Below are 26,963 nucleotides of genomic sequence, written 5' to 3'. Positions count from 1 at the left end.
ACCCTGGTAGGGGAACTCCAACTCCAGCTGGTCATTTTGCACCTCCAACGTATCCGTTCGAGGTTTTGCAGCTAGATTTAATTCACATGGAAAGGTGCAACAGTTTGAAATACGTACTCGTTGTTGTTTGTGCCTTTTCAAGATGGGTAGAAGCATACCCCCTAAAAGACAATACTGCCATATCCACAGCTAAAGCCCTTGTCAAGGAATTCTTCCCTAGATTTGGAATGCAGAGAATGGTCTGGAGTGACAATGGGAGTGAATTTGTGGGTCGGGTGATGAAGAAAGTGTGTGAGGGGCTAGGCATCCAACAGAAGTTCCACGCTGCAAATCACCCTCAATCAGCTGGTTTAGTAGAGTGCTATAATGGCACATTGAAGTTGAAATTAGCAAAGATTCAAGCGAGTTCTTGCCTTAAATGGCCTGACGCTCTGCCTTTAGCACTCCTATCAACGAGAATGACTATTCACTCACGAGTGGGACTTAGTCCCTACGAGATTGTGTTTGGCCGTCCGGCCAATATATGGGGAGTGCCAAGGCCGAAAAAATATAGTGAACTCGAATATCCTGTACTGCTTGATTATTTGTACGAATTGACGGCTAAATTGCATGTTTTACACCAACAGGTTCATGATACTCTGCCTCCGGTCTCTGAAGCTCCAGGACATCCTATTGATCCTGGATCGTGGGTGCTGATCCGGAACTTCCAGCGGACAAAGAATGATCAGCCCCATTGGACCGGACCTCACCTTGTTCTTCTCTCAACGAGATCAGCTGTTCGAGTAGAAGGCAAAAAGCACTGGATCCACGGCATACACTGTAAGAGGGTCCCACTGCCTCTCCTGTACGACCGTAGGATCCAGGAGAGTATCGCTGACTCTGAAAATGAGACTGTGCCTCGTTTTCTGCCTTTTAGCGATGCACGTGTAAAAGGAACAATTTCTGAACAAGAAAGTGACAATATCTTGCAAGAAGCTGTGCCACCGTCAAGTCGATTGAACATTACAGAGCCTGAACTTTTGTTTCAGAACCAGACAGTACATGGAAAAAGCCGTTATAATCTGAGGCCGAGAAAAATGGACAAATAAAAATTCTTTTTTTATTTTTGAATGTGCAGCTCTCTCATCAGAGAAACTTGCTTATTTTTTTTTTTGAACTGCCATCTGGTTCAGCTGCTAGGATCGCGGTTGCTTAAGTCTTTGGAGTGCAGCTGAAGACGTTAGGTCGACAGTTCTGGTTGGTCTAAGGGAGTTGCCCTGGACTGACAGAAGCATTCCTTAGCATGGAACACCCTACCGCCGCGGGCAGCTACTGAGAGAGGATGGAGTTTTTCAACATGGAGAGACCTGCAAAACAGATTAACTTTAAAGCCAGAATGTGTATATTAATGACAAGAAAACGATTTTTGATATTATGCATTTGTATGTTGCTTAGTGTAATGTTGTTTTTAATAGGATATGTCTTATTCTCTTTTCAAGTGACCTTTGCATCCACTACACAGCCCATACCTCCTCCTACTGTTTCTTCGCATTTTTTTCACCCTCTGCCTGAGCATGAGTCCACTAGAAGATTAGAGTTTATCAATAACTCTTTCATCCAGCTTTTGCACCAACACCAACTAGTAGTGAACGCAACTAATTGTTGGGTGTGTGGTCTTATGCCACATACAACAGATAAAGGTATCCCATACTTGGTCTTACCATTTAGCTACAATGGTTCTTTGTGGGCGTTTCAGGCAATGTTCATATATGCCATCGAACCATATCCTCCGCGTTCCACAAGAAGTAACTCGAGCAACAAAGCATTGGTAGTAGGAATTGCAAATATGAGCAGAACAATTGACTCGTATAGAACGATTCCTAGAGATGAGTTGCAAGCTTACGTTAGATGGAATGTAACAAAATATGGAGTTGCTTTGAGTGAGAACCAGCGAGCAAAGAGATCCTCCTCGATTTGGATCGTACCCCATCAGGGTCACCTATGTCTGCAAGGTAATGGGAAGAATCCCAGAGCGCAATTAGGGAGAAGTATCTGCACTGAAACGTATGTTTTTGCGTCCCAGGCTTCCCCTCCGTTTCTAGCAGCTAAGGGTACTTATTTCATTTGTCATGATAGAACCTATACATGGTTGCCCCCTGACTTCTCAGGCACATGTTTTGTTTCGTTTCTGTTGCCTCCCACCTACACGGCTACGGCAGATTACCACAGGACAAGGATAGTTAGAGGTGTCATGAGTGAAGAAGACACTGCAGGACAAGAATTTGGAGATTTCGTGAAGGGTTTTCTGCCGTTTTGGGGACCTATGGTTAACAGAAGGAACATAAGGCAATTGACAAGGGTGGTTTATTCATTTATTTAATTTATTTATTTTTTGCATTTGTATGGCGCACAGCTACCCAAAAAGGGTTTCCCGGCGCCTTTGGCATATGGATGAACAAAGGTATATGAGGAGCATGGTTTTAGCACAGTTGTTTCTGGAAAAGCCAAGTTTTTATATTCTTTCGGAAGCTGGCGTAGTTTTCTTCTTTCCGGATATGTAAGGGAAGTGTGTTCCACAGGATAGGCCCTCTGACAGAGAACGATCTTCCACCAATTCTTTGCAATCTAAACCTGGGAACAGAGAAATTTGCTGCAGTTTGAGAGCGTAGGTTTCTTGTTGGCAGGTAGGGGGTGGCTAATGCTTGCAGATAGGTTGGTGCCGTTTTGGATTTGAACTTAAACATATAGCTCAGGGTTTTGAAGCTGATACGGTGTTCTACCCTGAGCCAATGTATATCATTCAGATGTTTTGACACTCTTGCGGTTTTTGGTATTCTACACAGGAGTCTTGCGGCTGAATTTTGGATCAGCTGAAGTCGTTTGATGACTGCTTGGTTTGAACTCAGGTAGAGGATGTTGCCGTAGTCAAGACGCGATGTAATTAATGCGTTGACTACGGTCTTTTGTGTGGCGGGGGGGTAGCATCCATATAATTTTTTTCAGCCATTTTATTATGGTGAAGCATAGGCCTGCAACTTTATTTGCCTGCTGTTTCATTGACAGGGCACTATCAATGATAACTCCTAAGTTTCTTACCTGGGTTGCTGGAGTGGGGAGTTTCCCAACTCGGGGGGGCCAGTGAGAGGAGTTCCAGAGTTCTTTATTTTTTCCTAGCAAGAGGATCTCGGTTTTATCACCGTTTAGTTTCAACTGGTTGGTGGTCATCCAGTTGAAGATTTTCTGGAGCCCAATTTTGAGGAGAGAAGGAACTGAGGGATTTGAATCTGACAATGAAAAAATAATTTGGGAGTCATCTGCGTAGGTCATTAGAGTTAGTCCTACGCAGTCCGCTAGGTCAGCCAAGGGTCTGAGATACAGATTAAAAAACAGCGGGCTCAGAATGGAGCCCTGTGGTACTCCATGTGGGGCGTGGAAAGTGTCTGAGCAGGCAAGGTTAGATTTGATCTGGAAGGTCCTATCAGTTAGGAAGGACTTAATCCATTTCAGAGCATCACTGCGGATACCGTTTCTCTCAAGTGTGGCCAGGAGTATATTGTGAGAGATGGTATCAAACGCCGCACTCAAATCTAATAGAATGAGTGCAACCATTTGTCCCTCATCTAGGAGTTTCCTAATGTTTTCCGTAACACCCAGCAGAGCGGTCTCCGTAGAGTATCCTGCTCTGAAACCCGATTGTGTGGGATGGAGGAGGTGGTTTTCCTCGGCGAAGAGGGTGAGAGCAGAATGTATGTGCCTTTCCATGAACTTGGAAAAAGCTGGGAGCAGAGATATTGGCCGGTAGTTTATCAGGACGGCGGGGTCAGCTGAGGGTTTTTTCAAGAGTGGGTTTACCATTGCGTGTTTCCAACATGAAGGAACTGTGGAGAGTTTAAAAGATGAATTTAGCGTGTCTGCTATAATGGTCAGGGAGGTGGTGTCAACCTGTTTTAGGATACTAACGGGTAGTGGATCACGAGGGGAACCTGATGATATGGATTTCAAGGAGGCTTTTAGGGAGTCCACGGTTATAGGGGGCCATTTCTCTAGGGTGTTCAGTTTTTCCGGTAACACTGGGACATCGTCCTGTGGGCCATTTCCATTGGAGATGGAGCTGATGTTAAGGATTATTTTTTCTATTTTTTCATTAAAAAAAGAGGCAAGGTCCTGACATTGTTTTTTATTTAAGGGACGAGTCGTAGCAATTGTTTGAGCACCTGCAAGGTCCTTTACTGTGTTGAATACAATTTTAGCTTTATTTGCAGCATTGTTTATGGTGTTGGCCACATATAGGGCGCGGGCCTTAATGCAGGAAGAGTGGTAAGCATTTCTGGCCTTGTTATATATTATCTTTTTTTCTTGATTGTATTCCTTGCGCCATTGCCTTTCTAGGGCTTTACATTTTGATTTTTCGGATTTAAGAAGTTCATTGAACCAGGGGGCTGGGGGGCGATGGGTGTTTCTTTTTGCCTGAGTTTGAGGAAGACATTTATTGGCTGCGTTTTCTAGCCATAAATTGGTGGCTTCGGCTATACTTTCCATATTTTGGCCATGAGTAGGTGTGCTATTTGTTAAGGTTTGGTTCAATTTTTCTATATCAAGGAGTTTCCAATTTCTCATGGAATTTGCTGGCCATGCTATATTTTTTGGGGGGGAGTTTGTTCGATTGAGGCAGAAGCTGAGGAGATGATGGTCTGACCAACATATGGGGCTGGTTTGAATCCATTTTAGTTCTAGGATATTGGAGAAAATGGGGTCTAATAAGTGTCCTGCCTTATGCGTAGGTCCTGAGTTGAGTAGTGTCAGGTTGAGAGCAGCGAGGTCGTCAATTAGGTTACAGCACGCCGTATTTGTAGAGTCCTCAAGATGCAAATTTAGGTCCCCAAGGAGTGTAAAGTTCTTGTAGTCTAAAAGAAAAGGGGTGATATAGTTTGCTAGGTTAGCTGCCCATATGTTGGCATTTCCAGGGGGTCTGTATATTAGGAGGCCGGAGAAAGTGAAGTTGGAGTTTAGGGTGATTCTAAAAGAAGCGGCTTCACAGTCGGGAATATTGACTGGATGCAGATTGCAGATAAAATCTTTGCGAAAGATAATCGCAATACCTCCACCTACTTGGCCCTGTCCATCTCTTCTTACGATGGCGTAGTTAGATGGGAGGGCGGTTGCTATATCCGGGCCGGAGCTTTCATGTAGCCATGTTTCCGTTAGGAACAGGGCACTAGGTGCTTCGTCTAGCAGGAAGGTGAGGATGTCGAGTTTATGTTGTGGCAGGGATCTGCAGTTTACGCTAAAAAAAGAGTATTTGGAAGAGGTGTGCTTTGAGCGTTAGGATGGTATTTGTGTACAAGTATCGGGATCAGGATGTGGTTGGATATTAGTAATGTGAAAATTGCAATTCGTACAGTGTGTGCTACCAGATGGCGAAAGCACGATGCAATCATGATGTAATGCAGGGTGTAAGGCTCTTAATTGATCGGAGCTCATACCTTAGGTAGGTAGGGCGGACTGTCGGAGAATAATTCCCTCCCCCATGTCTCGTACTGTCCCGGACGGGCCCAGACGGGCAGGTCTTAGGCTTGTCTTTGGCGCGACTATGGCGCGGCTGCTGCGCGTATTCGCTGCGTGTCATAGGGCGTATCTGGTTTATGTAGAGGACGGGCTAGTCTTCAGCTCCGCCTCTACACATCCGTTTGCCCAATCAGTGCCTGCTCCAGCCTGGAAGCCGGAAGAAGGTACCGCCCTGCACCCTCCACACAAACAAGCCTAGCGCTTGCGGTGGACCGGGGCTACAGGGGTCACAAAGTGTTTTAAAAGGATGGTCTTACCGAGGTAATTTCACAATATTTACATACACAGTGCAATTTTTTTAAATCAAATCGACGTGGTGAAGTTTAAAAGGTGAGGTATTATTCGCGCTCAAACATGCATTCGTTTTTCAGTGCTGCTCGGCTCACATTAAGTATTTCTGAAAGTAAAAGCGGCGTAATTTGCAATCAATCACGCAGCTACAGCTTCGGCATATTCTTCGCTCATCGAATGTCGAATGGTTGAATCCACCATAGTTGAAACTGCCGGTGCCCTTAGTAATTTGACGGCCGAGCTCCAGTCGGATCGCCTTATGACTCTTCAGAATAGGGTCGCGCTAGACGTCATACTTGCAGACCGAGGTGGGGTATGTAAACTGATCCAATCAAGTTGCTGTATTTTCATCCCCGACAATGCTCCAACAGTTTACCAGGCCATTTCCAAACTGCATAAGATCTCCGAATCTATCCACATGGATAAAGGGGATTGGTCATTGATGGGGTGGTTCTGGGAACTGATATCCGCCTGGGGATGGAAGATTCTGATAGTCATTGGGATGATCTTAGCCATTCTTTTCCTGTTCTGTCTGTGTGTACAGTGTGCTCCTGCAATATGTGGCCTCTGTGCTACATCATGTGTGAGGAAACCTGTATCAAGAAACGAGCTAAGTAATAGGATGATGCTACAGCAGCATCTCAATGAATTTATGAATACAGACCTGGACTCAGATTAGCATGAGTATAGGTTATTGCCTATGTAAGGGCAAAAGGAGGGTCTGTAGTACTGAAGATTCTGGACCCGTGTTATAAACATCGTCGTATCATGACGATTTGGTATCAACAATGATTGAGAGACTATGCACAAGCATTTCCGTCATATTCGAGTGACGAAATCACTCTGAAATCGGAGTTTCCGTCTTGAACCCTCGGGTTCCATTTTGTGAGCGGCAGCCATTTTGTGATTGCCCTCACACAGGCTATGACTGAAGCCGAGATCGAGCCAGAAGGACACGTATACCTTTGCTGACTCCTCTGTGACCTAGACGAGCTGAGTCCATTGCCTGAAGCCAAACCTGTTCGGCCAGTTCCTTTCCCAGTGGCCGAATGAGATTAGCATCAAGGCGCACATGTCATAAACCTTTTTCATCGCACACAAACTGTGTCTAATCTCACACACACCTGTCTCTGTTTCTTTCTTTATGAATTGCTTTACGATGAAGAGGTGCCCGTTTTTATTAGGGGTTCGTCGATATCTGATGGAAATACTGGGCTTTGCCGGATAGTTGATTGTGGGCTGAACAAACTGAAATATGGGCTTGTCATCATGACTCTGCTTTTTCTTTGTAGTGGAAATATGTGAATGGTCAACTGTAAAATAAGGAATGTTTGCCTAAAGCATAATATTTTGTATAAAAAGAGAAGGCTGGCTTTGTAAGATTGAGCAGTCTCCTGAGAACATACACTGTGTGGTACTTCTAGGATACCTGTTACTGGCTGCAGCCAATAAATACGATCTTTGACTTCACCTAGAAGACTCTGTGTTTCTGTAGTCTGAAACAGGAAGGACTCGAAGTCTTCGGGTGTGTACCCTGGCACCGCTGGGTTCTTAAAACCCAATATTTCACCTGGCCCACTTAAAGTCCTACATATGGTATTAAATGAGTGAATACTTGCTCAGACAGAGGGCACAAGGGCTGGATGTTGATGCAGGCACATGTAGTGAGCGAGACTCTGAAAAGATGGATGCTATGCAGGCGTCTGCATGCATCAGCTGTGAGATTGAATGCTTCTGCAGCTTCCCGCAAAGATGGGCTCACCAATGCTGGCTCTGTCACGTTCTTTGGTCTTGTGGGGCTCGAGAAGACATGCTCTAACCTGAAATCTGCCACGGGCTCCAACAGATGGAGTAAATTGGCTTGATGTAGCTAGTGGGTCTTGCAGATTAGTTTAGGAGCTGGACAATACTATTGCGCGGATGGCTTAAGGTGGACGGATGCTGCTGCAGGTCCCTACACGTAGGAGCTTGGTCAGGGAAACTGGTCGGATACTGTTCCAGGAATTATTTCTTGGTGCTAGTCCAGGGCGGTGTTGGGGGGGAGAGGGCTTAATGCAGTTTCAGACCCTGGAGAGATGGGACGAATGCCGCTGTCCCATGAAGTATAGCTTGAAAGGCACTAGATAGCACTGCAGGGAGTCTCGGGGGGCGGGGGTTAGGTGCTTCTGCCTCAGGTAGTAGGCCCCAGCAGGGATGCTGCTACTCTTCCTAGTTTGATAGCAGAACTCTATTGCTACAGTTCTAGTGCTCCCCAAGCCTATATGGGACTGTAGCAGCAGGGAGGAGTGCAAGGATTTCCCAGCAGGAGACAATAAAGCAGAGTTGGATGGGAGCATCAGGGGTAGCAGCAGGCCTCCTGTGCTTCTATCCACAGAGAAAACAAGAGCTGAAAGACAAGCGCGGCCCCGCGGTCGCGAAAATTAGAGTACTTGTGCATGCAGAGCGTTTGCCTTGCGGGAGCGAGCATCAAGGCACGATAATTGCAAACAAATGGCACTGCTGCTCGCTCCTGCAAAGCAAACGCTCTGCATCCATGAGTACTCATAGGAAACAGTGCAAAACATGCACGAGTTTCCATGAAAGTACAGGGCGATTCCAAGAGGTCCCTTTTAATAGTGCTTGTGCGCTGCATAGGCGAGACCTAAAAATAAGCTAAGTCTAATACTGAGGTATCCCAAGATTGCTGGGTGATAGCACCAGAGTCCCTCTCTCTGGATTCGAGAAGTCCCAATGGCTTTCCCTGCCGTGCAGGAATGAAGACAAGTGAAGGGTGACACAAAGAGGCCTTCAGTCTTAGGGAAGGTTGTGTGGGGGAACTGCATGACAAACTAGCAGGGCCCAAGACCGTACCCTCATGCTCCCAAGTATGCTAAAATCGGGCATAAAAAACCACCAGCAGATTAAAAGATGGTAGGGGCTTGGTGGGGTGAATCCCGGAAGTATACCCCCTCCCCCCACCACTGAAGGGATCTGCAGCTCTACCCCACTGTGACATTTTCTGGATGAGGCTTGTCAGACTCGAAGTCAGGACCCTAGGGGCTGACTTTCTTTACATTTTATGTTTGAATAACAGATTAATAACACCGATGCCATAAATTATTATAATACAAATCAAATATATTCTCTAGCCAGCTAGAAAAGAGGATACATCCAGGAAACTCGAGGTGGCACGTTCCACAAATGCCATTAAAGAATGAGATTAAAGAACACATGAAAAAACATTGCTGAAATATTAAAATGTCGTTTTAGTAGTGTGATCTGCATGGGTTCAGTCTATACAGGTCTACATAATGTCTTGCTTACAGGTCAATATTTAATGACATCATCATGAGCAGAAAGAAGTAAATAAAATGTCAACGATGACTGGTCAATTTTTAGAGTCTGAATGTTGAAATCTGCAGCGCAGGTACCCACTGGATCCTTCTTTTGCCAACAAGTAACTTGAAAATAAAAAAACAGAGGCATTTACTAAAACTGCATTGCAAAAGTAATACTGTTGACACTGAACAGCACGTAGTAATAACAACATGGACTACAGAGATACTGCTGTGGAAGGCCGGCATTAGCAACTCGCCAAACATAATGTGCAATGAACCCCACAATTGTCAACGAGTTCAGGTGATCGTGACCAAAATGTCATAATAAAAGCAATCAGAGTAGATGACATATATACTATCTCTCCTTCATTGTATGCTACATGATACCTGTCAGTGTAAGGTTTTCCTTTAGCAATCTATATACTCCGCATGTTAGCAGCCCTTTAGTATACTGCACAGGCAGTTTTTTTCCCGATATTCAAAAGCCCCCTGAGGGCATTCGTTCTCTTTTCGTTCTCTTTCAACGCCCTGTGCTATGAGAGGGCGGCCCAAAGTAACGCTCCTGTTTAAAGAGTTCAGCTTTCGACGCTCAGGCAGGTCGGTGCCGAGGCCTCCTGTCCGCAGGGAGGTAAGTAACAGGAAGAAGCTGGCAGGATACCCCACCCCGCACTCCCACGTCAGATCCCGACGCAAGCACACACAAGGCTCCTGGGGTTGTCTGGTGAAAAGACAAACAGTGTTAGCGGCATTTAAAATACTGCTTCTACAGGAAGCAAATAGTCAAATGCATTTATGTTTGCAAATGGCCAAATGGCTGTTCATGTTTGCTGGCATCGATCATTACAGTTATTCACAAGGTTGACTGTCGCTGTGGTGCTCCACATGACGGCTGCGGGATCCTGGTGCACACACCTCTTCGTACATTTTTGCTCTGATCTCTGGATGTGCTAAAAGCTCTTTTATCTGATTCAGCTTGACTCTCAGGGCTATTGATTGCTGCCACGCTGCGTTTGCAGTTAGATTTCTTCCAAGTGTCTTTCCTAGAGAAGAGAAAAAAACAACACGCCCTGCATAAGAAATGCATTCGAAACATGCGGGTTAAGCTTAATATGCTAAAACGAAATTAACGATGCAAAACGTTGTTAATTTGGCCACATTTATTTTATATAAAAAGGTACTGCTTCTGTCAAAAATATATTTTACGTAAATCATCGCCACCTGAAACACTGCATAGTGTCACACAATACTCAATAGAAACTTTGCACATATTACATAATCGTACATATTATCTGTGCTGAGCTTCTGTAGTGATAAATTGCTGAGGGCAGACTGGAGTCTTTTCAAGAACAGTACTTCAGTTGATTTTTCGTTTTGCTGCAAAGCAAGCACTCTTGCAGCTCCGTGTTTGTAGTACACTTGTTGCAGACGTTTGTGTGGTAAGGTTCCTTCCTCGACAATCTTGCCAGACCCGAGGGGTGGAAAGCGGGCTCAGCTCGTTCTTGGAAAGGAACCAATACATGTCATGTACTTCCGCCCGAGTACAAGACAGACCTGTGCATTTTGTATGTTCTTCTTACTCCAGATCCCCTCCCAGATGCATTAGATTTTTGCTTTCCATTAATGCAAACACACCGATCACGAAAATTTCATAACAAAACATCCCTCGCGTCACAGCATATCTCAATAAAAACGTACTCAAAAGCACAATGCAAGTTGCCCAACATGAATTAGCATCCGGATAGTGTGCCAGAACACGTGCGTGCCCCTGCGAGTTGCGTAGTTCCTCTGGTCGGTTCTTCGCTTCCGGTGTTGTCCCTGTGAGCCCTCACTTCCCGCTGCTGTTACCATTTCTATCGCTGATGGAGGATTCCACCGGGCTTCTGTCAGTCTGTCTATGCTTGTGCTGGGTTTCATCGCGGTACTGCTGAACTGCCTTCAGCACGGCACTCTCTACCAGCCTTTTACTGAGGCTCACCAGCTCTGCATCGTCAGGCTCTCTCCCATTCTTTTCACCTACGTATCATGATAAACAAAATGGGTCAGTGGTAGGACATGGCCATGTATATCTGACACACAAACGGACATATAACTCAACTCTAAAGGGACACAACTAATAAATAATGTCTACCAACGAGACGCTCCGTATGATGCCGCAAATATGTTGGCATTAATTGCTTATGCGCAAGTTCAATAAACAAGCATCTGCAATGCAATGGGTCTTGCATCTGCAAGAGTTTGAGCTACTGGCATTGTAAATGACAATTCCTTTTATTTAAGTGTTTTGAAAACCTGTAAGCGATACGTAAACACGCTCTTTTTGTACTTATAGTCATTGCTTACCAGAAGCAAGGTTGTCAGCAACCGCACCTCTTTTACTGCCAGCCTTGCTTCTCATAAGCAACGACTATCAGTGCAAAGTGCGTGTTTATGCACCACTTGCAGTTTTCAAAACATATAAATGAAAGGCATTGTCATTTACAATGCAAATAGCTCCAGACTCTCGCAAATGCGAGACCTATTGCATTGCAAATGCTTGTTTTCTTTACATTCTGAGATTTTCGTCCCGTTTACGCCTTTATTACGACGTGGAGTAAATAATCAAGAATGTTAGAATATATGTGGATTGGGTGAGATACTCAAGGTTACTTAACAGATGTTGAACTACTCACAATAAAGCAGCATGAGCCAATAATAATTATAATCTAGGATGTGGGGTATAAGGTAGTCATCCATCATTTCGCACAGCATGGAATGGCATTTTTTCAGAGAAAGTGTATTCACTCTTAAAAGCTGAAAGCAAAAACACAGGGATAGCTGACAATTAACTACACAAGTCTTTAAAAACAGCCTCACACAACTCATACGCCGGAGTTCAAGCTATAGTAAAACGTTTTTTTTGTGCATTGTCTCTACGAGGGATCACATTCATCTATGACGAGATGTATAACCGCATTACCAATTCTGATGCTGGCAGGAGTCTGAGATCATCCGCTGGTGTCGATGATTGCTCATACTGGAGTTACCACGTTCCAAAGGAAGAGAGAGGCGATTCTATAGAAGCGTGCAAAAGTTTCAGGTCGGATTGTTCAAAAGCCATATTCGCTTTGAATAAAAGGGCCGAAACAGGCAGTCTCCCACATGATGATGATGGGTGAGATAATAATGTGAAAGAAAGACTTCCACTGCTGCACATAGCTGAACAGCTTTTGTAATTGTATTTATATAGCGCTAACTACACCGTCAAGTGCTTTGCAGAGTTTTACGGCAAGTAGCGTTATCTGGAACCTTACAAATCAGGCACCACGGATAGTCAATACCCGGTGCACGAAGAGCGTCTGTCCCCTACCCCTCTCACTGAGGGCATGCAGCTGTTACACTCACACTCCAGGGAGGCAACGATTTAAAGAGGGCACCATGGAAAGTGCACAAATCTGTAGAAGTGTCCTCTGACGTGCTCTACCGCCCATCTGAAGTCATGAATGTCAAAGATGCCAAGGCATACCTGGTGACGACAGAGATTCCACAGCTGTTTGAGGTAGGTGTGGATGTAGGTCAGTGCCACAAGCAGCGAAGGGAGGAAAGCAACAGTTTAATGCGACAAGAGCTCGCAGTGGACAGGTTTTTTCCCTCTGTATAAAGTGTTGCGCAAGCTCAGAACATAAGATGCTATTTACCAAAATACCAATTCGCCATCAGCAGGTCTTGACCCACATTTTAGTATGGCAAAGTTCTGCGCCCTACCCAGCTTTAATTGATATGATGCAGACAATTTTTTAATGTAATAAAGCATTGCCGTGTGGTAGCGCTTTGCTGTTTTTGGACCAGTGGCCTAAGTGCATTTCAACAAGTTCAATCTCCCTGTAAGAGAAGCCCAAACCAAATGAACATCATACCAAAAACAAGCCCATCAGCCGGTGGACATCGAAAAGTGCAAACAAGTAAAAAAAATAATCAGAAACTGTGGCATTATGAGGAGGTGGGAGGGAGGCATATTATACTCGACGACTTGGGAATGCGGGCCGACAGTGGTCAGGCAGCCTTTTTAGTGCTGCTTGACATGTCGGCCGCGTTCAACACGGTTAATCACCGGACCTTGATCGGGTGGTTGGAGGAACTGGGTATTGTGGGTAAGGCTCAAGATTGGATTCAGTCCTACCTTTCAGATAGGCAGCAGGCAGTATTCTTGCCTCCTTTCTGTTCAGAATACAGCAAGGTCGAACAAGGGGTGCCTCATGGCTCGGCTATCAGCCCGATCTTGTTTAATCTTTATCTCCACCCCCTTATTGCTCTGATAAAATCGTTTGGAATTAATGTTGTCAACTATGCTGATGACACTCAGCTGGTCTTCTCTTTTGAGGGCAACAATGCAGTGTCTTTAGAAAAGTTTCACGACTGCTTATTCCAAACTGCAGGCTGGCTAAAACAGAAATCTTTGCAATTCAATGAAGATAAAACAGAGGTCTTGTGTTGCATGACGGGTCGCATTCAGCGCCCTCTGCCTCCAGACTTCTGGCAAGCACCAACTACTAATTTTGTACTTCCTTCTAAAACAGTGCGCAATCTGGGGGTTATTATGGATAGTAACCTTCAGCTAGAATCCCAGGTGAACAAAACGGTCTGTACATGTATGGCTCTACTCTGAGCCCTGCGTAAGATTCTCCTGTTTCTGCCCATTGCTACTAGACCCCAAGTAGTTTGGAGCATTGTGCTAAGCAGAATTGACTATTGCAATGCTTTGCTCCTGGGTGCTCCGGTCTCTCTGCTTAAGAAGCTGCAGAGAGTGCAAAATATGGCAGCCAAACTTGCATTAAACCGACCCTGGGTCGCGTCTCTGTCCACAGCCCCTAGAGATGTTCACTGGTTGCCAGTTGTACAAAGGGTACAATTTAAGGCATTATGCATTTTATTTAGGGCAGTACATAAAATTGGGCCAAGGGCACTTCTGAGGAAATTTGTATGGTATGTGCCGGCCAGATCCTTGCGCTCTTCCTCTGCAAATTTTATCTGTGTTCCTCATGTTAAGAAAGTGCGTACAGGTGGTAGGTCTTTTAGTTTCACTGCCTCTAGACTTTGGAACGCCCTCCCCGTGAAGCTTAGACAATTGAACACCTTGTCTGCTTTCAGGAAGGAATTGAAAACTAGTTTGTTCCCTAGAGATTAGATCTGCCTTTTTTCTTCTGCTCCGTTGCTCTGGAATCTAAGTGCCAGGATACCCTTTGGGTGACAGCCGCGCTCTATAAGTGAACCTTACCTTACATAACATTACATTTTCAAATGTAAACAGCTATGGCGCCAACGCTGAACACAGGCAAACAGTAAAAGAACAGGAAACCCCCCAAAAAAATAGTTTCCAAAAGAACAGACAAAGAACCATAGCAGAATGAGTCAGTACTTACTCCCTTCTGCCTGGGTGGAACAGAAGAAAAAAGGAGGGATGAAGATGCAAAAGTGACCACTAGCAAGCAAGGATTTTTAAAAGACGCTGAAACAAACAAATCAAAAGCAGGGGGATGGCTTTAAGCCCACAAGAGAAGTAAATTAAAGTATAAAAGAGGTCATACACTGACGCTCGACCTAAAACAGTTTAGAAAAAAGCAGACACAAACACTTTGTAGGAAAGTCTCTTTTTCTATGGTCACCCACCACACTTTTTGCCCCCAAACTGATGTTTGTCTGAGTCTGCTAACCAGGCCCCAGTGCCACTGTTCTCTCCTTAAATATGATGCATGTGAATAGGCAACTCCAATTGGCAAGTAATTTACTCCTCTCTTCAGTAAGTGGCACCACTGATACCTAGAGCATGGGAGTTGGCTCACCAAGGCCTGAAGCACTGATTGTGCCATCACCAGGAGTAGCAAGGTCACAGCACTATTTTTAATGTATGTCAGTCACCTCTACTATAGGCCTCCTGAGCCCAGGAGGTTGGGTCCATTATATTAAAGGTGTGGACATATAAGTGCAAGCTTATATGTCCCTATAGTAACCTCCTTCCATTAAGGGCTACTGTAATTGTTCATTGTGCCATGGGATAACATGGGCTGGCACCCGGGCAGAGCCAGGTTGCCAGCTCTATTATGGTTCCACTGAAAAGTGTCATATTTGGTATCAAACAACTTGTCTCTCATCAAACCCGACTCTTTTCTAAAGTCTAAAGTCAGATTTAATGTGAAGGGCAGACTGGCCGTAGCGGGCTTCAGGCGCTTACCCGGGAGGCTCGAAGGGTGGGGGGTGGTGTTACTGGGGGCCGGTGTTATAGCGGTGCTGTAATATTGGCCCCTAGTAACAAAAGCAGCAGTGCTTCACACTAGCAATAAACACCCCCCATTCTCCTCCTCCCCCATGGGCTGGTTTGACAAAATTTCCAGGGCTGCTTTGAGGTCCCAGTCCGGACCTTGACATGCACCTAGGTGACGACCTTAGAGGTTACCCACCAGGTTCTCCCAGGCTTTCCTGTGCTGTAGGCTGACAGCCTGCAGATGCTGCAGACAAGACAGGAATGTGATCTCCTGTCAGGAAGTGTAAACACTCCCAGGAGTTGGAAACAAAGGACTGCCTAGGCGGGAGGTGTCACCTCCCTCTCTGACAGTATGGTTAGTGAAGTGGCACATCAAGGTGGTGAGTTTCAAAGCCCTCACTGCCTCTGATATGCAACCAGGTTTCCTTCCAGAGGAGTGCAAAGCAGCAGGCAGGAAAATTCGACATCAATGAGGCATACACCCCCAGAAGGATAGCCACACCCATAAGGTGGGCTACCTGGTCTGTCCAGTCAAAGAACGATTCTGTCATTTTTAAAAAGTGACAAAATAGAGGCTTTTGGGTAGAAAAGGTCCCACCTTCCACAGGAGGTGGGCACCTCAGATGGGGAATAGCCACGGGGGCTGTTAGCCCATTGGCTACTACCTCTCACACCCCTAACATCCCTAAATTGACTTGCAATAAAGGACAAAGAAGAGACCGGTTCTGCACCTTCAAGTCCTGCACAAAGCAAAGGCGTAATAACCTGTACCTGCGGCAACGACCCTGCAACTGCATGACTAAGACTGGTCCTGGATCAGAGACTAGTTCTAAAGGAAAGAGGAACCCCTATGCAAGCCAAATGCTGCTCCTGAACTTCGTTGGACTAGAGGTACTAGTCCCCTACAGCGCACAGATAAAACATGCTCCCGGAACCAAAGAATCATTGACTATCGGGCTAGTGCATTGAGGGAAATGTAGTCCTGACCCCCAGCAAGTTTCAGGGCACCTACTGTTTTCCCCCGGACTCCAGGATGTCGAAATGACCCAAAGCTGGGTTTGCTGTGACCAAGACTTGTTGGTGGCCACCCGGGTTACCACTACCTTTATTCGATGCTATGCCTCACGGGAATTCTGCAGCACCTTCAAACCGCCGCCCAAGGGAACCCATTGTGGAGCTTTTGCACCAATTTCCTCACCAGCGCTGTCCAAGCAGTAAAACCAGCACCTGTGACTACCAAGGTCTGCAACAGGGCAGCTAGGACAACTCTGCACCCAGGCCCTACAAGTCCGGTAAAATTCAACTGACTGTCGGACCCTGGTCCTCAAACCTGCATCACGGTGGTGTGATTTCCCATTGACCACAACATTGTTGTTTTACAAGTGTTAAATGCACTGATGTATTATTCCTTTAAAAATCCATAACTTGGGTTATATTCATCTGATTCTCTTTGTTTTGGTGTCTATAATTATATAAAAATCTGCTTTATTTTTATAAAGTGGTGTAGGATTTCTTTCAAGTCTACTTATCATCCATGTTGATACTCAGTAATGCTTAACACAGGTTATGTGCCAAACTACCAGGACTGGGCTAGGGATTTATTAGTGTGAATCCAAAGGACCTATTAAGGGTATTGTGAGTTTATTACATAGTGAAGCCTAACCAGCCTCACTACATAATAACCCCCTTTCCTACACACTTCTTGCCTAGTTCAAAACAAATACATGCAATTTTAAATAGGTCAGCGTACATGCATGCATTTAGATGTATTACCTACAGTATATTCCAAGCTAGGCATGCATTGAAAATGATGTCGTTCCGATAGAGACTATTGTCCAAGCTGCCATGACGAGCTTCTTTCAGAGATAAAACTGCTTTCACTTTTTCATTGTCCTTCGATGGCAGTGGTCCATATAATGGGAAATATTCTCCCACAGAATGCCATATGATCTCAATTATGCTAGATAACAGATATGATTCCCTCTTACTTTCTAAAAACGAAATTCAATGAACCGCTTAGTGAGATATCCTTTCAAACAGCCAGGCACTCTAGGCCCATTACGGCATTGCTGGTATGCCTCTATAAAAAAAAATCACAAAAGTCAACAATAAAAAGATATAAATGTTTTTCCTAACTTTAAAAGCCTGTGGCTATGATAGGCACCCTCCCGTAAAAGAAAAACAGGTTGGGACACTTCTCACATGTGTCTACCCCACGCCCAAACACAAGTCAGAATAATTTGCTAGGATTTCATTGATCAAGGATATTTACTGTGAGGCAAAGAGCATTCAGTAATTCTTCAAGACTCTATCTGTAGGCACAGAAGTCATCTAGATGACCCTTTCCCAAGCTACGGACCTCTAGCTTCACATACCTCATCTGTCCAATGCCATTCTCCCAGCAGTTCGTGTTTTTCTACACTATGTTGAGTCTGGACTACTATATTTAAACACTTTCTCTGTTTTTGTCATGCTAGTAGAACGCAATTTCCCTCTTTTCCAACATAAAATGAAACAAAAGAGCCCAGGCCTCTAAGTATGATCTCTGATTTTTAGGTCGAAGCCTACCAGGCAGTGAGGCTGTCTGGTTGCAAAGACATATTGAGGACATGCTGAAAGCTTCCCTGGGAAAGAGCACATACGAATCTCGGCCAAAGAAGCACTTTAAGCACTAAAACACCTCAAGAAGCTTAAACCATTCATCCCCTCAGATGATTTCAATATTGTGGTTCAATCTCTGGTCCTCTCTAAACTAGACTTTGGAAATGCCACTCTCACTGGGACACCTAAATCTCACCTCGCCCCCCTTAGGTCAGTCCTAAACATGGAAGCCTGGCTCATTACTGATGTCAAACTGTTTAAACACATCACTCCGGCTCTGAAGAGCCTCAACTGGCTTCCTATTGAAGGAAGGTGTACTTGCAAGACTGTGTGAATCAGCCATAAAGCCCTTCACTCTCATTCACAAAACTACTTAGAAAATAAGCTTACGAAAGCAGGTATTTCTAGATCGTTGAGAAGCTCCAGCACACTCTTGCTCCAACCTCCCAATCTAAAAATATAATCAACCAAGTCTCGCTCCTTTTCTGGAAATGCTCCGAGCATATGAAACTCTCTACCTAGTGACCTGGGATGCAACCCCTCCTTCCCTGTCTTTAAAAGAGACCTGAAACTCCTCCTCCTCAACAAATACTTTAAGTCTTAGACCTCTGATCTGGGTTTACTATCCTCGTGCTCAGGGCTGAACCCCATGTCATAGTTGGCTATTTGCTTGTATCCTTATGCCGTCTACAGATCCTCTTGAAACTGTTATCAAGGTTTCTGTTACTGTGCTGTTGTTATGTACTATTATCTATTGAGTCTCGCCTCATATGTATATGGTGTTACTGATTCACTGGATTCGCTCACTACCATGTACAGCGCTCAGACACCCTCGGGTCTGGCTAGCGCCATATAAAACTTACAAATAATAATAAATAATTCCACCCACTGCTTACCATTGGCTTTGTGTTTTGTAATTCACATTTGATTGCTTTCTATACGCTGGCTTTATTTGTTTTAGGCTGTCCAGCATGTCTTTGTCCTTGCTGTGGAGCTTAGTCTGTTTACCAGCTCTCTGACTGGCTCATACATTCTGTCTGGGAATTCTTATTTTTCCTTTTTCCTGAGGCACTCCATGAGAGTACTGGTGTTTTCAGTTGTCTCTCTTGAAAGCTAGTTCAGGAAGCAGTAAACGTGCTGTGGTTCTTGGAAGAGGTTTGATGTCTTCTATCCTTCTGCTTGAATGATTCTGCTTATTTCTACCACTAATCTCACATTCCAGTGAGGCACACCTGTTCTGTCTAAAAGCTTGCTTATTTTGGTCAGTGCTCTTTACTAATAGCATAAGTTAAACAATCCTCTTTTTTAATTTCATGTCCATGCCATAGGCGCTAGAGGTAGGGGAGTGGCGGTGCCAAAGCAACAGCAAAATGAATATGCTGGAGTTCAGAAGTGAATGAGCAATAAACAGGCCTTTAAATGTTGTTTTTATCGTGCCACGTGTGTAGAGCATTCAAAGACAGAGGTCAAATATTAGGATCTGCCTTCCACAGGAGGCTCGTGTTCACTTTTCTTTCCCTAACTGCAAAGTGAGAAGATTTATGTGACAATCTTGCTGTGTACTGGGGTGGGAAAGGCTGTACGATGTTATTTTAGAGCACACAACAACATGTATATGCCATTAAATGAACAGTACAAATATTTCAGACTATATCTGAATTAGGGAAGCACAAATGAAGCACATTTTTATGTAATTATGAGGTGTGATGGAGACAAATATTTGCATACGATCAAATCAAAGCAATGCAATAGGTGATGCTGATTTCCTATTGCTTGTGCACTGTATAGTTTTAGCTGTTAAAAGTATGTCTCTGTTAAATTAATGGTAATTTCAATAGAAAATGTGTTGTCTCTAATGGTAGTGTGCTACCACACCAAGCATTCTACACTCTATGCCACTGCACGTTCTTCTACTCTACGCCATTCCACTCTACTCCCCTCTACACCACTCTACGACACTTTACTCCATTTTACATCACTCAACCCCACTCCACACCACTTTATTCCAATCTACTCAATGCCACTCCACTGTACAACACTCCTACATTCTACACCACTCCCCTCTATGCCACTCTATGACCCTCCACTCTACAATACTCTACTCTGTTCCACTCTGTGCCACTCCACTCCACTTCATTCTATGACACTCTGCTCCACTCCAGTCTATTTTACTTCACAGCACTCCACACTAGGACACTCCACTGCACTCTATGCCACTCCACTTTTTGACACTTTACTCCACTCTACAAAACACCATCCTCTGCCACTCCAGTCTATGACGCTATTTGCCATGCCACAACACTCTACACTATTCCACTCTATGACAACCTACACCACTCCAGTCTGAAACACTCTACTTCGCTACATTTTCCTCCACTCCTTGCCACTCTACGCCACTGTATGCCACGTCACTTTAAGACACTCTACTCCATTTTATGCCAAACAGCTCCAAGACACTCTTCGCCACTCCACTCTACGCCACTCCACGTCACTTTACTCCACTCTACACCACTCAACACCACTCAACTCCACTCTACACCACCCTACACCACTCCACTCTATGACACTTACATCAACAATACTCTAATCCACTCTACACCACCTTACTCCACTCTAAGCCACTCCACTCCCCTGTATACCACTCTACTTCCGAACACTCTACTCCACTCTATGACACTTCACTCTACGACACTCTACTCCACTCTACACCACCTTACTCCATCCTACACCACTCCACTGTATTTCATTCCAATCTAAGACACTCTTCTCCACTCTATGCCACTCCACTCTACGTCACTCTACTCCACTTTATGACACTCCACTCCGTGACACTCTACACCACTCCACTCTACAACACTCTACTCCACTCCATGCCACTTTACTCCACTCTACGATACTCTGACACTCCACACTCTACTCCACTCAACTGTATGACACTCTACACCACCTTACTCCACTCTACTCCACTCTGACACTGTATGCCATGCTACAGCACTGTACTCCACTCCACTCTACTCCACCCCACTCTTCGCCATTCTAAACCACTCTTTTCTCGATCACTCCACTCTACGAAACTTAACTTTATGCTACTCCACTCTACATCACTCCATGAAACTCTAGTCCATGCCACAACACTCCGCTCCACTCTACAACACTACACTCAAGGAAATTCCACACCACTCTCTTCCATGTCTCTAACTTTTAGCCATGCTGAACAGCAGCCATGCTTGAGTATAACATGGCTAAAACACACCGGCAAAGTCAATAGTTTTTGAATAGGCAAGACCTATTTGCTTTGCCAATGCTAGTTTCTGATGGCTGTAATGAACCTACAGCCAGCACTGACTAAAAAGGTCCAATTGACACAAAGTGTAATGATGTATCGATCTGATCTGTTACAAAACACCTCGTGGCTTCAATTTCACTTAAGTAAGAAATGATTGTCTGCAAAGATAATGTGCCCTAGGGAAATGTGTTCTAAGAAGAAACATGTTTCGGATGAAATTGAAGATAGTGGCCTCGAATACAATTTCAATGTGCAAACCTTAGCCACCATTAAGGTTGTGGTACATAAAATCCTACCAGTATTGGTAAACAAACAAATAATAGGAATGTCCCTTTTAGAACAAGAACCCAAAACCACTGTAGACTTAAGAAGCAACATTCCTAGACACAACCTGTCTTCAAAATACAAATACTGACCAAATAAATATTTGTCACACAATCAAGGAATTTAATCACAAGGCCTTACTGTGTGTCACATCTGTGAAATATTTGTCAAATGAAATGATTCCTTTGAAATGTGGATTTTGTACAGTGAGAGGCCGGGCATCAGTGAGATTTCCTTGCTACCTGCGAATTCGTTTTTAAGAACGACAGTGTATTAAAACAAAGGTGGTCCCAAACCATTCTGTTAAGCTTTAACTTTTTTTTTTTATCAGAATAATTTCAGGATACATTATCAAAATCTGAACCTTCTAAGCACAATCAGGGCTCATTGGTGGCTGTATCGTGCAGGATGTCTTTTGACAAGGTAGGCAACACTGTATGACCTCGGCCTTCACTTCTAAACAGGACACTGCCGAAACAGTGAAGTCGTGACCTAGGCATTGGAATGTGTGCCATATGAAAAGCCATTACCTTGTGAATCTATACTAATATAATAAAGAGAGAGCCCAAACCTTTGAGGCGGGTAATCTCAGGAACCACAGCACCAATCACAACACCCAATACAGCGTTGGAAAGGGCAGTTGCAGCAGAAGGACATAGGCTATGCAGACGCCTACCATATACATTTAAAAGGTAAAAGAACCGTGCCAGCAAAGTAGTCCCTTGTGGGCGTGTCTGCATTGTGCTGTGGGCATGCGCTGGGGGCGTGACAAACGCTGGGAGCGTGTGGTACGTTCTGCCTTTTATGCCATGTCTCATATCGTGTGCTGTGGGCGTGTACTGTGGGCATGTGCGGGGCACAGGATTACGGAAAAAAAAGCGAGCGTTGTGCCCAATTTTTCATTGGTTTTTCTTCCCAGGTTCTGTACATTCCAGCTCCGGGTGTGCTTGCCCCGCGCTCCCAGTGATGTGCACCTGCTTTAGTGTATGGAGGTCAGGCATGGCGCTATTCCCAAGGGCCGGAGGGAGCGCAAACAGGGGCCATTGTGCAGGAAATGTAATCTCGCCTTAACTTCCGGTGACACCTGAAGCACACACTGGAGATTTTCCACTTCTGTTGCGCACAGGCCTTGCGCCACGCACATCCGGACACAAGGCCCGCCTCCACGGAAATAGCAAGAAAGGGACTATCCCTCCCCCGGGAATATGTGATGATATTCCGCAAACCAACATCCCGCATACCATCACTCCGCAATTTTTATAACGCTGTACTAATATTCCGCAAAGACATCATTTCTAAAACTACAACGCATATGACTTTATCACGTTTGCCATTATAATGCAAATGCATGTGTGGTAAAGTCATATACATTGTAAAAGTACATTATTAAAACATCAAATATATGTTTGTATATATGTGTATATATATATATATATATATATGTGTATATACACATTTGGTTTAATTTAATTAAAACATTTATTCTTTTAAATTGCATTATTTATATTATATTTATTTCATATTTTATTTTATTACCCTTTACACCCTAAAAACTAATCCCACCCTGCTCCCTTTAAATACCCCTGCACCCCATAATCATAACCCTCCCTTACTCCTTAAAATACCCCAACACCCTTAAACACTAACCCATCTTAACCCTATAAATATACCCTGTACCCCAAAACCCAAACCTATTGTTAAACCCTAAAAATACCCCTATACCGCAAAACCCAAACCTAGCCCTGAACCCTATAAATACCCATGTACCTCAAAACCCAAACCACCCCTTAACCCTAAAAATACCCCTGTACCCCAAAACCCAAACCTAGCCCTGAACCCTAAAAATACCCCTGTACCCCAAAACCCAAACCTACCCCTGAACCCTAAAATACCACGTACCCCAAAACCCAAACCTAGCCCTGAACCCTTAAAATACCCCTGTACCCCAAAACCCAAACTTACCCCTGAACCCTAAAAATACCCCTGTACCCCAAAACCCAAACCTAGCTCTGAACTCTAAAAATAACCATGTACCCCAAAACCCAAACCTACCCCTGAACCCTAAAATACCCCTGTACCCCAAAACCCAAACCTAGCCCTGAACCCTAAAAATACCCCTGTACCCCAAAACCGAAACCTAGCCCTGAACTCTTAAAATACCCCTGTACCCCAAAACCCAAACCTAGCCCTGAACCCTAAAAATACCCCTGTACCCCAAAATCCATACCTATCCCTAAACCCTAAAACTACCCCTGTACCCCATAACCCAAAACTATATCTGAACCCTTAAAATACCCATACACCCAAAACATATACCTCAGTACCCCAAAACATATACCCCTATACCCATACTTACCTTATCCAAACATTAAAAAAAACATGCTTTTACCATTCATGCATTTACAATAAATTTCCTTGTAAATGTATGCGTGGTAAAAGCATATAAAATGTAATGCCATGCGTTATAATGGCATTGCGGAGTCATGGTAATTTCGTAATGAAAGTATGCGGAGTGATGGTATGCGGAAAGAAAGTTGCTGAATAATGGGTGTTTACCCTCCCCCGGTAAGTACATTTGGTGGCACGAAGGCCCACATCTCCAGCAACATACTCATATGTTTTCACCACCCATTTGAAAAATGCACAGGTCTCTCTCATTGATGGCCAGCACCGACATACACTTTTAGACACACCACACACCACAATTTCTAGAATTGTGAACTTTAGAGCTGGGGAACTACGGTTGAATCTCGGCATCAGCTCAACATCCTGTGATTCTCAGGCAAATCGCTTTGTCTCCCCGTGCCTACCACAAATGAATGTGTTCTTCTGCAATGTAAATTGTACTCATGACATGTTGTCAAGTTCGCGCTATATAATATTGCAAGGAAAAATAAAGTAGGGAAACTCGAGTTCACACATTACTGAACGGGCACTCTTAAGTGCATCAGCAGTGCACTGTGAATCGGAGTATTTCACAGGCCTGTCACAGATAAGAAATGCTATCAAAACGAAATCCTACAAAACAATATACTACTGGCCGGCAGCAATTCATACCCGGACAACGTCGGTGTGGGCTGGTAGTTAACTATAAATGTCCACACTACCTATACAGTTACATTCAAATAGTATTTGATTGGCAAAGTTTAATTTTTTAGTATTCAAAGACCAACTATAAAGCTTTTTGTGGGATCTAGAGAGCACAATGCAAGGTGCTAGCTTCCATCCGTGTGCCTACCTATGGCAAAGGTTTGAGTAAAAACCCAAAACACAGACTCATTGGGACTGTACCGCTCGAACCATTTACAGCGGCAGCAATTAATCGGATTTTCCCTCAGCGCATGTAGTTTTACATGAAACACACATATCTTCAAACATAACTTTCTTGTAGTTTTTTGATTTAGAGGAATTTACATGTTCATATATTTTTCAAATCATGGATAAATTTCAAAAACAACTACACCTCCTGAGCTGAAAGAATTCTTGGCCACCCCTTACAGGTATAAGGCTTCACGGGGTAAGTGACTGGGCGAAGGTGCATATGTATTTGGGATTAATTTAACTCTACCCCAAACCTTCGAATTAGTCTTTTAAGTCCTTTTCGTTACAGGTCCACCCTTGACCTTAAGGCTGCAGAGAACTGCCAGGGGACTACCTGTTCTATTGAGTAGTAGATGTAGAATGCTGTTGTACTGGACACAAGTCCTAAAAAAGTGAAGTAGGGAGACGACCAAGTTAGGCAGTATGCAAGTGACATTATGACGCATGACATTCCACGGGGCATCACAGGAAGTAACCTCACTAGAAGTGATGCTCTGATATGTGTGTGTTATAACCTATGCCAACTAAAAATGCAATAAATATGTTTTTTTTTAAAGTTGTCTCCTGCAAAGCATATCCTTTTGTTACTTGCTGTTAATAAGTCGTAATCCTTCTAGTAGACCACAGTGAGCTATGGAGGGTATTTGACTCCTACACTTTGTAACCCTGACTGTCTCATGTAACATATATTGTACATTTACACACTTACGTGATTTATTTGGAATGGATAATGTGTATGTTATGTAAAGCACTCTAATACTCTGCATTGGGATGAGTAGCGCAATAAAAGAAATAAAATAGTGCTATTTATGTTCTTAATTGTGTAAATACTGAGACAGACTGACCCCCCTAACATTCTTACAGTGCATGCACCTATGTACAACAAAGTAAAAAGCATGCATCTCTTAAGTACCTGTGAAGAAATCACAAGCTGTGTGCTATTGTTTCCTCAACGGTGCATTTGCATTTGTGAGGTTCCAGGACACCTCCAGTCCCATACTCGATCAGAAGGAGGCCTGATGGTCCCATAACTTCTATCTTTATCGTTGCCCAACCGGAGTTGAAAAAAGCCCCCTTGCTGCCTGCACATTGCTGTTGGGATTCAAAAGCAGACAACGTGCAAGACCTGATGAACATGGCCCGGTGTCTCAAAAATTTCACTGGGATAAGTTCAATATATCTCTGTGGGGCCCAACTTCTTTGCAGGGTGGACGGCGTCCACCCTGTGAAAATAGTGGGTGGACGCTGTGTACCTGTGTGGACCCCCGACTTGTGCCCTGCTGTTGTACCTTGGAAGGGAAGCTTTGGTTTCAGTATGTGGACTTAGACTGAAGAGAGATATCTTTTCACAAAAAAGCTATCCAGAATTTACACTTTCTCTTTACGTCTACATCAGAAATGAACAGCCTGAGAATAAATTACAAAGGACTTGATTTTCCCCTTATTGTAGTCAAAGCTGGAGTATTACGTGTGTAAAACATTTTAGGAGAAGCTAGATGTTTGTTTTCCATGTTTTAGTAGGAATTTTCCCTACACTTTCCTGATCAAACACTTTTCTGAGACTTCAATACTTGGAGACAAGAAGCACAGGTAATGTCCCTCTGGTACCTGTTGCGGAAGTCCCTGGAAAGCTGTTCAAACTTTTCACTTGAATTGACCTGCTGGAAATGACTTGCTCCAAGGCTATAACTGGTGAACCGTCTATTCTGGCATCCAGCGACACAGAAGCCTGTGTCTGCTGGAACTGTACATGATGCTCCCTAAGCTGTTCCTTAGACAGGCTACTGTGATTCCAGATAGAGTAGTTGATCTGTGTGGGTTTGTAAATAACTGCCAGTGTTAGAATCCTGAGTGGGCTGGAACCTTGTGGGCAGAGTAAACCGGAAATCGGAGCATTGGGTCCACAGTAAAGGAATACCCAAACAAATATACCCCAGAAGATTTCCTGAAAATCTGATTAAGGGCAGACTGTATTTACTAGGTTTTATATTTCGATAAAGAAGCATACTTTTGAATTCGGTTATGACTTGAGTCCAAGGCCAGC

The 26,963-nt window shown here is 44.1% G+C and overlaps 1 protein-coding gene across 1 annotated transcript in view; it reads right to left on the bottom strand.

Moving 5' to 3' along the window:
* Positions 1–10,294: 10,294 nt before the first annotated feature.
* AKAP7 (A-kinase anchoring protein 7) overlaps positions 10,295–26,963 on the bottom strand; it is a 1,654,018-nt gene continuing 1,637,349 nt past the window's right edge. Inside the window, exon 9 of the mRNA XM_086927038.1 lies at positions 10,295–11,165. Within this exon, the coding sequence (XP_086783164.1) occupies positions 10,978–11,165 (188 nt within the window). The 3' untranslated portion in view covers positions 10,295–10,977. The remainder of the gene's footprint in view (positions 11,166–26,963) is intronic.

The sequence above is a fragment of the Lissotriton vulgaris genome, chromosome 6, assembly GCF_964263255.1.
Source record: "Lissotriton vulgaris chromosome 6, aLisVul1.2, whole genome shotgun sequence".
NCBI lineage: Eukaryota > Metazoa > Chordata > Amphibia > Caudata > Salamandridae > Lissotriton > Lissotriton vulgaris.
This window is presented reverse-complemented; position numbering and strand designations above follow the sequence as displayed.